The following is a 16535-nucleotide window of genomic DNA, read 5'->3' as shown; positions in this document are numbered from 1 at the left end:
GGTGGTCCTTTCATCTGGCAATACACATATATCCATTTTAGGTATTTCCTGGCCTTTATATATCACTTTCACCCTTATTTTTCTTTTTGGGGTAGACTTTTCCCCCGTGTACGTCTTCAAGACAATCTCTGTAGCTTTCAAGGGTATATGTGGAAATAGCCGCTTATAGTCCCTTTGATTTATGACTGTTAGGGCTGACCCTGTGTCCAATTCCATTTTCACTTGGACTCCGTCTATCTTGAGTGTAACCCAGATAGCCTGGTGATCCTCCATTTTGGTTACCTTATGTAGTTTCAGACAACCCAGCTCCTTGCTTCCGGAGTCTGTCACTTTTCTGTTCATCTGAACTACTGTCCATCACCTGGTGTGCCTTTTTGTACTTCTCCTGTGGAGATTTCTTACTGTTGGTTTTCTTCCCAGACCTGCAGACTCTTGCTATGTGTCCTTCTTTTCCACACTGTCTGCACACTTGGTCCTTGAACCAACAATCCTTCTGGTCATGTGTTGTTCTGCCACAGCGATAGCACTTCCCTGTTCCATAGGACATTTCATTGGTGCCATATTCTTGCGGTCTCCGTTGTATCTCTGCAGCGCCCCTTGCGGCTGCTTCGTGTGATACTGCCATACTGAAAGCCTTGTCCAACGTAAGATCCTTTTCTGATAGAAGCCGTTTCTGTGTTCCTTCACTTTGCAGCCCACACACAAACTTGTCCCTTAACGTATCTGCTAGTCCCGCTCTAAACTGGCAGTGTTTCGATAGCTTGCGCAGTTCCGTTAGGTACTCAGCATTGCTTTCGTCTTTGTGTTGGTTCCTTTTATGGAACTTAAATCGTTCTGCTATCAGCAGCGGTGTGAGGTTTAAGTGGTCCTGTAGGATTTCTACTATGCTTTCGAAATTCTTGTTCACCGGCTTCTCTGGGGTTATTAAGTTTCGCAGTAACCCATAAGTTTTTGCACCCATGGAATTTAACAAAACCAGTGCTTTCCTAGCATCTGGCACTTCATTCACCCTGCAGTACACCTCAATACGTTCCACATATGTCGCCCAACCTTCAACTTCATTGTCGAACGTACAGATACTGTCACTCTTCGGCATCCCTGGGTGTGATTTAACTAACAAAAATGGCATCTCCCGCGCTTCCCCTTCTCCTCCGCTGGCATAAAATGGCGTCCCCAGCGCTTTCCTTCCTTCCCACGCTCGCCCTTCTCCGCTGCGGCTTCTAAAAATGGCATCTCCCGCGCTCTTCCTCCTTTTCCACGGCTCAATGGCATCTCCCGCGCTCTCCCTTCTCCCCACGGACACTGTTCAGCCCTTGAGCCCTGGCCGTGCTCCGCGTTTTTTTTGTTTTGTTTCTCCGCTGCTCGGTCCTGAACCCGGCTGTTGCTTTACCCTCTCTCTCTCCGTTTTGTTTTTTTTGTTTTTTTTCCTCTCGATGCCGCTTGGTTTTCAACCCCCGGTTGCGCCCTTTGCGCTTCACCCTCTGTCTTACCCCGTTGACGCTGCTCGGCTTTGTCTCTACCATCGGTCGGCTCCAGCCGCCGCTGTCTGGGAAGGGTCTGCGCTGTACCTGTCGTCAGTCTCTTGCTGATCGTCGTGGCTGGGGAACCAAGCCCGGTTCTGCACAGGCTCCCCTGCGATGTTCACTCTCTGCCGGACGACTGGGCAGTTGCTCGTGGTCGATGCCTGTGTTTCTGGCCTCGACTTTCTTCCACCGCCCTCCCGGAGTGAATCCTCGAAGGGAAATGCAGAGTTGCAGGTAGATTCGAATCGACACTCGTTGCCACTGTTAGATCCGTGATTCTTAAAGTATGATGATTTTTAATAACCACACGGATGCTGTAACTTAACAATCAACAAGTATTTACTGGAGGAGGGTAGTCTCAAGACTGGGGGTAGAGAGGCATGCACAAGGCTTATATACAGGTGTGGTCACTGCCGGTACTACAGTATACAGGAGCTGTAAAAATAGTTCTGTCTTAAAGGTACATACACTACACCTATGACGTTGGAGTTGTGGGACTCAGAACTCACAGTTAGGATGGAAGGATATTCAAGGAATATCGTACCTACCTGCAGGCTGTGAGGTCATCTGAAGATGTGTGGCATCTGACAGTTGTGACTCTCGAATCTACCTCCCTCCTTTGGGGCAACATCTCAGAAGCTTTGGGGGAAAAATTCATGTTCGCCAGCAAAGTTGCTGGTGGTACTGGTAACTGCAGTTAACGGCCACTGGAAATGGCCGCAACGCTAACTGAGTGAAATTGGTCTGGGAGGAATGGAGATAGGTGGTGCAGCGCTCACCATTCGTGCAATGCTGTCCTGGAGGTGTTGCTGGAGGGATCCGGGATGAAGTTCCTATCCAGGTCTGGCATTGCAGCTTCCCACAGCCTCTGGGAGCGAAGCTGTGGAGCTCGCAAGGAATTATGGGCAATGAAGAGGTCTGCGATTTAAAGGGGCCATGCACACTGAAGCAAAACAAAATAAAATGCAGTGAATCAATACATTTTTCAGCCCTTTCTGCCTTTTAAGAAATATTCAATATTTAAAAGAAGTTCCAAATGTGAATATTCAGCTGTTAAAGCTGAATTACCTTCCTAACTTCAACAAATGGGAAAACTGCCTCAGCATTAACACAAGTGGCTCAGCAAGCCAGGGAAGGGGCACCGAGGGTCTGACACGCAGCACTCCAGCTTTGCGCAGGGGGTCAACACTGCAATTGCGACCCTCTACCCACAGGGGCCAGGAGGCTCCCCAGAAAGAACGATGTGTGAGTACATCACTAAGGCCGTCACTGCCAGCAGTTTCATCCCCACCACCTGGCTCCAGTGCCCAAAGAAGCTTCATGACCTCGGGCCACTGGTCAAGGTCAGTGAATGCATCTTCAAAAGCCATCTCCTACCAACTGCACCATTAGCTTCACACACTGCACAAAGCGCAACACCAATCACTCACCTACCAATAACCTGCACCTCACCTCACCCCCTTGGAGGAGACAGTATAGGCCATTCTTGGCAGGAGCACTGTTGAGCCCTTGGTCAGAGGCAGGGCTGAAAGGATACAAGATGCGGGTATCCTCGTACGTTATCCTCCTTCTGGCAAGCAGCTCTTACTTTCCCGCCCTCTTGTCAGCACAACTCCACCCTTGTGCCTTCCTCATTTCACACACCCAAGAAATGCAGCCTGCCCAGCCAGTGGGTCAACAAGAAGCAGCAGTCTGCCTAGCCAATGGGACCACAGGCAGTTGATTCCATCCCGGATATCCCAGCCACAAAGGGGCTGTCAGGGATGCATCCTTCCATCTGATTCCTCCTCTTCGGTTGCTCCTATTCTGTGTCTTCCTCTTCTGCATCTTTCTCTTCCCTCTGCAAGCGGATACTGTAAATGCGAAATGACAGCATGAAATACTCAGTTGGTCAGGCAGTATGTTGACCTGAGATGTGAACGCTGTTTTTCTCTCCACAGATGTTGCATGACCTGCTGAGTGTTCACAGCATGTTCTGTCTTCTCAAAGGCCTTTATTTACCATCTGAGCCCTTCCACGCATCCAGCAGCACTCCCTATACACTCAAAAAACTTTTCACATCTAATGCAGCAAGCCAGCACGTCAATAAAATCAATAAACCCAGTCCAAACCCTTAAAATCAAACTTACCTGAATGATGTGAGTGTCCCTTTAAGAGCTGCAGACATTGCTACTGTCAGCCTGCTTGCACGCCTGGTTAACCTGGCGTAGGACCTAGCGCTGAATTCAGCGCTAGGATCGAAGTTCGCGTTGCTGACGTTAAGTCGGTGTTGCACCCCGATTGACATCACCACGCCGTCCTTTTTTTTCCAGGGTGCTGCCAGTTACCGGCAGCACAAAGGGGAGAGCAATATGGCGGCCGCCGCGGGAACTGCTAGCAGCTGGCGAAAGAGTGGCGGCTGCCATTTTATCGCCATTTGATGGCGCTACGGAATGGCGCTCAACAGATGAAATTCCACCCTTTGTCTTTGCTGCAGGAACCAGTGGAGCGTGTGGCAGCTTCATTGGAATCTGCAGCAGATCCCCGGCTAAGAAGTAACAGGGACCAGTTGGTGTCTCCACCTCCTTGTAGTAACAGGCTGCTGCTCTGGTCGCACTAGGAGAGAGAATAGAGATGACTCTGCATAGCAGCTTCCAAACCACGATGCATTCTGATGTTTCTCAGGACTTTCAGGATCTGATAGCTTCCAACAGACCAGCCATCCCGCTGATCAGTGGGGACACACATCCAACGCTTTGTTGAATTTGCCTGATACTGCCGGTGTTCTGACCCTATCAGAAGCAGTGAGGAGCAAGTCCAGGTTTGTGTCGGCAGAATAGCACAAACAAAATCTCTGCAAAAAGTGTTTCCCGACTGCAGAGATCACTATTCAAAGTCTCTAGTCTTCTGTCGCAAAAATTCCTCACTTCCATCGGTCTCAGCTGATCCTGACAGCTGCTGTGTCTCATCAATCCTAGTCTAAGCTACCCAGCGTGCACTAGGAATGTAAAAGCAGGAAACTCGGAGCTGCAGTGCCACTGGCCCTCATCATCATAATATATGTAAATGAAATCAGTCAGGACTTGGTGGGTGGATCGCAGGAAGTTCAACAAAGCATAAAGGCGGGGGGAATGTTTTAATGGCAGAAATCAGGCGGAAATAGCTTCTACCCAATTTTCCTGCCAGGAAGAATTTCCTGCACTGCTTTCCACTGCTAATGTGCTGAAATTCACTCCTATTGTGGCATTTGGTTATAAATTGCATAGAAGTGCAACATTTCATTACTTGCGTGTGAAGTGTGTGCAATAAAATTGATGCACTACTCTTCTGGTTCTTACTCCTTTCAAACTAAAAACAGTTTTTCACAATGTTTCGGCCCTTTAGGAAATGAATGGGACCAGTTCCATAGCATGTCAACTGAAATGCATTTTATTGGGCCAGCTCCATGAGATGTTCAGATTAGTATTCCACCATGTTGTTCTGTTTACCACAATGAAGAACTAACATTAGTAGATAAAACTGTAAAAAAAACTTTGATATAAAAGGAGGGCCTACCTAGCACTTATTGGGGAGAGGGTGGATTCAGTCAACACACTGAGAATTAGAGTTGGCTCTTTTTCGTTTGGACATCTCAGAGGCTGTAAATTTTGCCTTTGCTGAGATATTTTACATTTGCACATGATAACTTTGTTTCAAAAGGAAACTAAAGCAAACGTGAAAGCTGATTGGAGGTGCAGCTCATAGTGGTTGAAACTAGTTTTTTAAAATTCGTTTATGGTATCCGGGCATCGCTGGCAAGGCCAGCATTTATTGCCCATCCCTAGTTGCCCTTGAGAAGGTGGTGGTGAGCCGCCTTCTTGAACTGCTGCAGTCCGTGTGGTGAAGGTACTCCCACAGTGCTGTTAGGTAGGGAGTTCCAGGATTTTGACCCAACGACGATGAAGGATCGGTGATATATTTCGAAGTCAGGATGGTGTGTGAATTGGAGGGGAACTTGGAGGTGGTGGTGTTCCCATGTGCCTGCTGCACTTATCCTTCTAGGTGGAAGAGGTCGCGGGTTTGGGAAGTGCTGCCGAAGAAGCCTTGGCGAGTTGCTGCAGTGCATCTTGTAGATGGTACACACTGCAGCCACGGTACGCTGGTGGTGGAGGGAGTGAATGTTTAAGGTGGTGGATGGGGGTGCCAATCAAGCGGGCTGCTTTGTCCTGGATGGTATCGAGCTTCTTGAGTGTTGTTGGAGCAGCACTCATCTAGGCAAGTGGAGAGTATTCCATCACACTCCTTACTTGTGCCTTGTAGATGGCGGAAAGGCTTTGGGGAGTCAGGAGGTGAGACACTCGCCGCAGAATACCTAACCTCTGACCTGCTCTTGTTGTCACAGTATTTATGTGGCTGGTCCAGTTAAGTTTCTGGTTAATGGTGACCTCCCAGGATGTTAATAGTGGGGGATTCAGCGATGGCAATGCCATTGAATGTCAAGGGGAGGTGGTTAGACTCTCGCTTGTTGGAGATAGTCATTGCCTGGCACTTCTGTGGCGTGAATGTTAACTGCCACTTATCAGCCCAAGCCTGAACATCGTCCAGGTCTTGTTGTATGTGGGCATGGACTGCTTCGTTATCTGTGGAGTTGTGAATGGCACTGAACACTGTGCAGTCATCAGCGAACATCCCCATTTCTGACCTTATGTTGGAGGGAAGGTCATTGATGAAGCAGCTGAAGATGGTTGAGCCTAGTACACTACTCTGAGAAACTCCTGCAGCGATGTCCTGGGGCTGTGATGATTGACCTTCAACCACCACAACCATCTTCCTTTGTGCTAGGTATGACTCCAGCCAGTGGGGCATTTTCCCCCTGATTCCCAGTGACTTCAGTTTTACTAGGGCTCCTTGATACCAGACTCGGTCAAATGCTGCCTTGATGTCAAGGGCAGCCACTCTCGCCTCACCTCTGGAATTCAGCTCCTTTGTCCATGTTTGGACCAAGGCTGTAATGAGGTTGGGAGCTGAGTGGTCTTGGTGGAACCCAAACTGGGCATCAGTGAGCAGGTTATTGGTGAGTAAGTGCCGCTTGATAGCACTGTCGATGACACTTTCCATCACTTTGCTGATGATTGAGAGTAGACTGGGCGGTAATTGGCCGGATTGGATTTGTCCTGCTTTTTGTGGACAGGACATACCTGGGCAGTTTTCCACATTGTCGGATGGATGCCAGTGTTGTAACCGTACTGGAACAGCTTGGCTGAGGCGCAGCTAGTTCTGGAGCACAAGTCCTCAGCACGATAGCGGGGGTGTTGTCAGGGCCCATAGCCTTTGCTGTATCCAGTGCGCTGAGCTGTTTCTTGATATCACATGGAGTGAATCGAATTGGCTGCAGACTGACTTCTGTGATGGTGGGGACCTTGGGAGTCGGCCGATATGGATCATCCACTCGGCACTTCTGGCCTGTTTTTTGCCTTGTCTTTTGCACTCACGTGCTGGGTTCCACCATCATTGAGGATGGGGATATTCTTGGAGCCTCCTCCTCCCGTTAGTTTTTTAATGGTCCACCACCATTCACGACTGGATGTGGCAGGACTGCAGAGCTTTGATCTGATCTGTTAATTGTGGGATCGCTTAGCCCTGGCTATAGCATGCTGCTTCCGCTTTTATAGCATGCATGTAGTTCTGTGTTGCAGCTTCCCCAGGTTGGCACCTCATTTTTAGGTACGCCTGGTGCTGCTCCTGGTAAGCTCTTCTACACTCGTTGTTGAACCAGGGTTGGTCCCCTGGCTTGGTGGTAATGGTAGAGTGAGGGATATGCCGGGCCATGAGCTTAGATTATGGTGGAATACAATTCTGCTGCTGCTAGTTCAAGTAGATCATAGTGGTTGAAAGAGCCACATCCCCTGTGCAAAACCATTGAACACACTAATATGTCCATATAGTTGGAACTACCAACCTGAACTGAGTATGTGGAGATAGGGATGATTAAAGGACAACTTTTACCACCATTACATTTGTTTTAAAAAATGGTTTTGGGGATTTAATATCCTTTTTCATTGCCATTTTTCTGTTGATTTGTTTAAACCATCAGCACTGATGACACCAGTGCAGTTAGGTTTGGGAAAGTTTCAAAGCTTGGAGTTGATGACTTTGCATCAACTTATGTAATTTCCGCCCCACACACTGTCACAGGATTTATTGGATACTGGTATAGCCCATCTTGTTTTAACAAGAAATCCATAAACAAAAATATTCCACTGAAGCAGAGACTGGTTTGAGGGAAAATAGTTAAGAAAGAGCGGGGCAAATTTCCATTTCTGTTACACCCTGAGTAACAGATTGAGAAAGGGTGGCTCTGTGCCTGGTTTGTGCCTGATTTGCATTTCTGTTGGTCCAGGGAGCAGGTGCAGAAAGCTTCACCTGAAACAAAGGGGAAGCTTTATAAAATATTCCAGTGAACAACAGTGATGTCATATCACCTCCCAAATAATGTTCCACCCATTACACCTGCACAGTGCCAGGTGGTAATCATGCCCATATATAATGAGTCCAGGGTTGCTAGGGATCAGTTTCAGGTGGAATTTCATTTAAAAAGCACAGTATGAAGACTAAGGGGATGAATTTCTTTGCCGGTTTAAGTGCATTAGTGATGCTGGAATGGTGTACTTTTTTTTTGCAGGAAAATGGTGTCTAAGTGATTTGTGCCCCTTGAGTGCCTTTGGAATACTCCCCGTGAGTTTTCTTGTGCTTTTCTCTAAAATAAAGAATTAGTGGCACACAGACAATGCCAGCCTTAACATGTTCTCAATACTTGGAGCTGTGAATAATTATGCAAATAGTCTGACCTGTGAAAGTTGAATGCTATTAGCACATCACAGGCACTGGTGCATAAACATTCGATGAAAATCACCCAATCCTGGGCATTCGCACGAGTCGTGGGCGGACTGCATTTGCACTCGGATACAGGGGGAGGAGAAAATTGGGCAAGGGGCACCATTCTGTTGAGATTTGCAGACTTCTTAGCCAGTGCCTTACACCATGCACAAAAATCATCTCGAATAATGCCTAATCTGTTTACACTTATCTCTGATGGAAATGGTGCCACATTTAACTACATATATATTTTTTTATTTATTCATTCACGGGATTCACCCTGGTTTTCTGGCCAATATTTATCCCTCCTCCAACATTACTAAAAACAACTTAACTGGTCATTATCTCATTGCTGTTTGTGGGATCTTGCTGTGTGCATGAGGTTGTGAAAGGTGCTATATAAATGCATGCCCATGTTTGTTATTCTTTCTTTCTAGAGGTTGGTTGCTGCTGCCTCTGGAGGAGCCCAAGCAAACTATGTGTTGAGGTGGACATACGCAGTGTAGCAGTCCCATTTACCTCAGAGTAACGCTGAAGTAGTCGGGGTTGACCATTTGGTATGTCAAGAAATTCAAATGGACGTAGGACATATCGCGAAAGACAGCATCCTGCTTTAAAAAGGGCACTCTCTGAAGGGAAAAGTGTTGCACATTTTTTTTCAACAGGGGGAGGAGCAGTGCACGTGTTTTCTCTGAAAGAAATATTGTGCAAGTGATATGGGGACTCACTTGAAGCAATTTACATAATTGTCTGGCAGGCACACAAATAAATAATTTGCATTTTTTCACAAAGACATGCCCCTTTAATGCTGACAACTGCCATGGAGGTGTGGTAGCTTTTAGGTACTGAGGCTACAAATAGACGCAGATTGTTACTGTAAACAAGTGCTCAGGCTGTATAAGTAAAAGCTGCATTCTGCTCTTGCAGTATACTGGAGAAGCGGGTCTGAGTGTGAAAGAGACTGAGAGAAAAATCACCTCATTGAAACAACATGGACACCAGCTGTGAGTCCAAAGTTCGAACTTTGATTCCCCTTTATAGTCTAACTGTTTATTCTTGCTAAATGATTCTTCTTTTCTTTTTTTCTCCTGTACATGCTTAGACTTGAGTGCCTTTGGCATGGTTGAGGGATGGTACTTTGAGGGGGTTGAGGGTAGAGTCTGCCACTTGGTTGTGAGCTTCTGTTTGGATAGTACTGTCTTTAGGACCTTGGGACACTTTTACCTTCTCTCCCGTTGGTAACATTTAGATTTGGACAAACGTTGAGTGATTGAATTTTACAGCTCTATTTTATGCCCTTTTTTCATATTTTGCTGAGGTGTTTAATATGCATTTTCAAACTTGTGGTTTACGGGTAACCACAGCAGAATTCTACTAATCCACGTCTATTTAATGTTAGCAGAGAGTGGGCAGAATCGTCTCTTCCTCATAGCATTCAACAAACTCGGCACCGGACAGCACGAGCACCTTTTCAACCCAGCTTTGCCGTACAGTACTCCACACGACGTATAGGTCAGGTGGTGTGAGATGGCTTGACTGAGGGGTTTTGTACCGTTTGTCTTCAGTTTGTTCTACAGTCAGATTTTGGAGTCCTGCTACCACATCTGAATCCGCTTTACATCAACATGAAAGTGGCAATATAGCCGCAGCGCTGGAGAAGTGGAGCATAGCATCAACTGCTCCGGTACTGCGAATTTAAATATTAACACTCCTTTACAACTTCACTCTTGGCCCCAACAATTGATTTCACTTTCCAAATGTACACTTTAACATGGAGAGATTGCCTGCCCCATCTTACCCTGTGCCAGGCACGCTGCCAATGTCACTTCTTTGTAAATATACCCACTGTGTGGACTAGCAATAATTTCCAAAGGCATTTTACAGATACAGAAAAGGGTAATATTCAAGGTTTATATACACTTTCTGTACGCTATGATATACACTATTCACCCTGAAGAAAGACGACAGCAATATCCCATGCCAATAGGAGCTACTGTTTCAAAGTCATTACTCCTGTTCAGATTGCTGATCAGTATGGACAAGCAATGTGTTCTAATAATACTGTTATTTGCCTGTGTCGTATGACAGGGTTGATTAGTCAATTTGTATTGAGTCCATCTTAAAGTGTTTCTTACTGTGTTATTAATTCTGAAAAAGGGAAGCTCCCAGGTTTGATCTTGTGCTGAATTCGATGATCTCAACCAGGGAAGTGGTGAGGACATTACGACTGACTTTTGTGATGTTGAGCCAGAAAAGGGGAAAGAAAGCAGCTTGAAAACCAATGCTTTAAGATAATAGCTGACTCTGTCGGAGACATTTAATGAAATATGTGTATTTTTAAAAATAGATTGCAATGTATTTCCATCCTTCCAGGGTTAGTTATTTTAATTAAAAATGAATGACATGGGATAGTGCTCCCCTCATTTTTATAAAGTGAAATTAAGAAATAAAAGATTTTTATTTTGCTCACTTCCTTTTCCTCCTCAGTCCTGTTGGTTGTGGCACCAAAGGCTGATCTGGAGCCACAGAGGCCACCACCAGGAGGAGCTCAGCAACATCAGTGAAACTTGTCCAACTGCTGCTGCTGGCCCTAATGATGCAAATGCTTAAGGGGACTAAATTCGATAGCCCCCGAAAACAGTGGCAGGGCTCGCGATACGCGATTAACCCCCGCCCGTTGCTTCTGATGCAGGCAGCATGTAAAGTTCGTACTGCCTGCTAATTTAAATGATTGCAGCATTGAGGCAGCGCTAAACACGCTGTTGAGTGGCTGAACACCTCAGAAGGGGGCCCAAGTTCATGCGAGGCTAGCACCACTTAAAGATAACTGTTGTGTATGTACCTTTAAGAGAATAACTGGTCTCAGACTGCAGTACCGGCAGTGACCACCCCTGTATAAAAGGTGCTAGTGAGCCTCTGTTGTTTTCAGTTTCACTATTGACTTCCATCAGTAAAGACTTGTTTTGTTCAACTCCTGCTGTCCGTGTCTCAATCATTCACGGACGTAATACTGGCAATGAGCAGATACGAACCTACCTACAGTCTGCACCACCTCCTGGGATCCATTCCTACAGCGAAGTGAGCAGAGGTCGAGGCCAGAAAGAAAAGAAAGTAAGAGGCAGTAGAAACGGGCGTCGACTGTGGGCATCCGCCCCTGTGTTAGCGGAGTTGAAGATTGCTGGAGAAGCTGTCGGAAGCGGGGCCTGGTTCCTGTCGACGGTGCTTCAGCTAATCGGGCTGGTGGCAGGTAGTGCACTGATCCTTCCTGGGCTGCGGCGGTCGCGAACTCGAGCGGGTGGTTTGCGACGGGGCCGAGCAGCGTTGTCGGGAAGAAGAGAGAGAGAGGGTGGAGCACACGGCACGGCCGGTGCTACAAAGCCGGGCTGCATATAGACCCGAGAAGAGGGAGGCAAGAGTCCCACAGGGTTGTTCCACGACGGGAAGATAATAAAAAAAAAGAAATATTAAACGCGCAAGAAACCGCGAGGAGCTGCAGGTTGCAACAGGAACCGCGGGAAAGCAGCGCTAGCAACAGCGGGGAAGAAGGCAAAGCACGGGAGGCGCCATCTTAATCAGCGGGGAAGAAGGCAAAGCACGGGAGGCGCAATTTTAGATTTGCAAGATGCCGAAGACTGGCTGTATCACTGCTTTTGATAATACATTAGAGGACTGGACCACGTATGTGGAAAGAGTTGAGGTATATTTTGAGGCAAACGAAATAGCTGAGGAGAAAAAGGCATCGATATTGCTAAACTTAATGGGCGCTAGAACGTACGGCCTATTGCGGGACCTGATTACTCCAGCCAAACCGAAGACGAAGAGTTTTAACGAAATTGTTGCTGTCCTACAGGAACACCTAAACCCTGCACCGCTGTTGATAGCAGAAAGATTTAAATTCCACAGGAGAACTCAGCATAAAGATGAGAGCAATGCTGAGTACCTTACGGAACTACGCAAGCTATCAAAGCACTGCCAGTTCGGAGCAGGACTGGCAGATACCCTACGGGACAAATTTGTCTGTGGACTCCTGAGTGAAGGAACACAGAAGAAGTTACACTCAGAGAAAGAGCTGACGCTAGATAAGGCTTTCAGCATGGCAGTATCGTATGAAGCAGCAGCCAGGGGAGCTGCAGAAATTCAACAAAAACCACAGGAATACGGAGGATCCAGTTGTCGTGGTCCATGTTGGTACAAACGACGTAGATAGGACAAGGAAGACGGTTCTGTTAAAGGAGTATGAGCAGCTAGGGGTCAAATTAAAAAACAGAACCTCAAGGGTAATAATCTCTGGGTTATTACCTGAGCCACGAGCGAATTTGGCTAGGATAAATAAAATTAAAGAGTTAAATGCGTGGCTCAAAGACTGGTGTGGGAGAAATGGGTTTTGCTTCTTGGGACACTGGCACCAGTACTGGGACAGGAGGGAGCTGTTCTGTTGGGACGGACTCCACTTGGCCAGTGCTGGGACTAGAGTCCTGGCGAATCATATAACTAGGGCTGTAGAGAGGGCTTTAAACTAATTAGTGGGGGGGAGGTTTCTAGAGAGCAAATAATAGAAATGACAACAGAGAAGGTCATAGACTTAGGTAGCAGTGGGGGAATTAAAAAACAGAATGTGTCAGGAAGGGACAGAAGGTATGGAGTAAAAAGTAAAGTACTAAAAAGGGAAAAAACAGGAACTAAGTGTTACAAAACATATTTGAAAGTTCTTTATCTGAATGCACGTAGCATTCGTAACAAAATGAATGAGTTAACGGCACAAATAATGACATATGGGTATGATCTTGTGGCCATTACAGAAACATGGCTGCAGGGTGACCATGACTGGGAATTAAACATACCAGGTTATTTAACAATCAGGAAGGACAGGCAGGAAGGGAGAGGAGGTGGGGTGGCTATGTTAATAAAGGAAGGAATCACTATAATACAGAGAAATGATATTGGGTCAAAGGAGCAGGATAGTGAAACAGTTTGGGTGGAGGTAAGGAATAATAAGGGGAAAAAACACTAGTGGGTGTAGTCTATAGGCCTCCGAACAGTTGCAACTCTGTTGGACGGAGTATTAATCAGGAAATAGTTGAGGCTTGTAATAAGGGAACAGCTATAATTATGGGGGATTTTAATTATCATATTAACTGGACAAATCAAATTGGGCAGAGCAGCCTTGAGGAAGAGTTCATTGAGTGTATTAGGGATGGCTTTCTTGAGCAGTATGTAACTGAACCGACCAGGGGGCAAGCAACCTTAGATTTGGTCCTGTGTAATGAGACAGGATTAATTAAAAATGTCCTAGTAAAGGATCCCCTTGGAATGAGTGACCATAACATGGTTGAGTTCCATATTCAATTAGAGGGTGAGAAGGTTGGATCTCAAACAAGCGTGCTGAGCTTGAATAAAGGAGACTATGAAGGTATGAGAGTGGAATTAATTAGAGTGGACTGGGAAAATAGATTAAAGGGTAAGACGGTACATGACCAGTGGTGTACATTTAAGGAGTTATTTTACAACTTCCAAAAAAAATATATTCCACTGAGGAAAAAAGGGTGTAAAAGAAAAGATAGCCATCCGTGGCTAAGTAAAGTAATTAAGGATAGTATCCGACTAAAAACAAGGGCATATAAGGTAGCCAAATCTAGTGGGAGGATGGAAGATTGGGAAGTCTTTAAAAGACAGCAAAAAATAACAAAAAGATTGATTAAGAAAGGGAAGATAGATTATGAAAGTAAATTAGCAAAAAATATAAAAACAGACAGTAAAAGTTTCTATAGTTATATAAAAAGAAAAAGGGTGGCTAAAGTAAATGTTGGTCCCTTAGAGGATGAGACCGGGAAATTAATGGTGGGAAACATGGAGATGGCAAAAACACTGAACAATTATTTTGTATCAGTCTTTACAGTAGAGGACACTAAGAATATCCCAACACTGGACAAACAGGGGGCTCTAGGGGGGGAGGAACTAAATACGATTAAAATCACTAAGGAAGTGGTACTTGGTAAAATAATGGGACTCAAGGCGGATAAATCCCCTGGACCTGATGGCTTGCATCCCAGGGTCTTGAGGGAAGTAGCGGTAGGGATTGTGGATGCATTGGTAATAATTTTCCAAAACTCACTGGACTCAGCAAAGGTCCCGGCAGATTGGAAAACTGCTAATGTAACACCCTTATTTAAAAAGGGTAGTAGGCAGAAGGCTGGAAACTATAGACCTGTTAGCCTAACATCTGGGTTGGTAAAATGTTAGAGTCCATTATTAAGGAGACAGTAACGGGACATTTGGATAAACATAATTTAATAGGGCAAACTCAGCATGGTTTCATGAAGGGGAAGTCATGTTTAACAAATTTGCTTGAGTTTTTTGAGGAAGTAACATACAGGGTGGATAAAGGGGAACCAGTGGACGTAGTGTATTTAGACTTCCAAAAGGCATTTGACAAGGTGCCACACAAAAGATTATTGCTCAAGATAAAAAATCACGGGATTGGGGGTAATATTCTGGCGTGGGTGGAGGATTGGCTCTCTAACAGAAAGCAGAGAGTTGGGATAAATGGTTCGTTCTCAGATTGGCAACCAGTAACTAGTGGTGTTCCGCAGGGGTCAGTGCTGGGTCCCCAACTCTTTACAATCTATATTAACGATTTGGAGGAGGGGACCGAGTGTAACATATCAAAGTTTGCAGATGATACAAAGATGGGAGGGAAAGTAGTGAGTGAGGAGGACATAAAAAACCTGCAAAGGGACATAGACAGGCTAAGTAAGTGGGCAGAGATTTGGCAGATGGAATACAATACTGGAAAGTGTGAGGTTATGCACTTTGGCAGGAAAAATCATAGAGCAAGTTATTATCTTAATGGCAAGAAACTGGAAAGTACTGTAGTACAAAGGGATCTGGGGGTCCTGGTGCACGAAACTCAATAAGTTAGTATGCAGGTGCAGCAAGTGATTAAGAAGGCCAATGGAATGTTGGCTTTTATTGCTAGGGGGTTGGAATATAAAAACAGGGAGGTATTGCTGCAGTTGTACAAGGTATTGGTGAGGCCGCACCTGGAATACTGCATACAGTTTTGGTGTCCATACTTAAGAAAAGACATACTTGCTCTCGAGTCAGTACAAAGAAGGTTCACTCGGTTAATCCCGGGGATGAGGGGGTGGTCATATGAGGAGAGGTTGAGTCGATTGGGACTCTACTCATTGGAGTTCAGAAGAATGAGAGGCGATCTTATTGAAACATATAAGATTGTGAAGGGGCTTGATCGGGTGGATGCGGTGAGGATGTTCCCAATGATGGGTGAAACTAGAACTAGGGGGCATAATCTTAAAATAAGGGGCTGCTCATTCAAAACTGAGATGAGGAGAAACTTCTTCACTCAGAGGGTGGTAGGTTTGTGGAATTTGCTGCCCCAGAAAGCTGTGGAAGCTACATCATTGAATAAATTTAAAACAGAAATAGATAGTTTCCTAGAAGTAAAGGGAATAAAGGGTTACGGGGAGCGGGCAGGAAATTGGACATGAGTCTGGGTTCGGAATGGTCATGGCCCTGTGGGTAGTGGAGCGGGCCCAGGGGCCGTGTAGCCTTGTTCTGCTCCTACTGTGTTCTAATTCTGTTAGATTTCAGGAGATGGTTTTATTCCTGTTCCTGGCTGGGGTGGAGATCGCCTTTACAGAAGGTAAGTACTGTAGAAAATATAGGGACAGAGTGATCTCCTGGAAGAATTTCGATCGCCTAGATGGGTCGGAGAGGAATTTCCCAGATTTTTTTCTCCCAAATTGGCCATTGGGTCTTTATCTGGTTTTTCGCCTCTCCCGGGAGATCACATGGGTTCGGGTGGATGCAGAGTGATAGAAGATTTGAGGTTAGGATCAGATCAGCCATGATCTTATTGAATGGTGGAGCAGGCTCGAGGGGCCGATTGGCCTACTCCTGCTCCTATTTCTTATGTTCTTATGTTCACCCACGAAATGACACGGGGATTTGCAAAATGTTATCGCTGCGGCAGAACTAACCATGACCAGAAGGACTGCTGGTCCAAAGACAAAATATGCAGGCAATGCGGGAAGATGGGACACATTGCACGAGTTTGCAGGTCTGGGAAGAAGACCAGCGACAACAAAAAGGCTACTAAGGAACCATACAAGAAAGTACAAAAGATGACGGACAGTAGTCCCGAAGACCAGATGAGCG

At 45.9% G+C, this 16535-nt stretch overlaps 1 protein-coding gene across 1 annotated transcript in view; it reads left to right on the top strand.

Annotated features, from left to right (window-relative positions):
- The first annotated feature begins 9229 nt into the window (after positions 1–9229).
- The window catches only part of LOC147108593 (protein-glutamine gamma-glutamyltransferase 2-like), an 85631-nt gene continuing 78325 nt past the window's right edge, over positions 9230–16535 (top strand). The window contains exon 1 of the mRNA XM_086005276.1: positions 9230–9361. Coding sequence (XP_085861402.1) covers positions 9349–9361 — 13 coding nt within the window. The 5' untranslated portion in view covers positions 9230–9348. The remainder of the gene's footprint in view (positions 9362–16535) is intronic.

This window comes from Somniosus microcephalus, chromosome 13, assembly GCF_052327205.1.
Source record: "Somniosus microcephalus isolate GS21.2 chromosome 13, FLI_Smic_1.0, whole genome shotgun sequence".
In the NCBI taxonomy this organism is placed as follows: domain Eukaryota; kingdom Metazoa; phylum Chordata; class Chondrichthyes; order Squaliformes; family Somniosidae; genus Somniosus; species Somniosus microcephalus.
The sequence above is the reverse complement of the archived record's forward strand: the minus strand, read 5'-3'. Positions and strand labels throughout refer to the sequence as shown.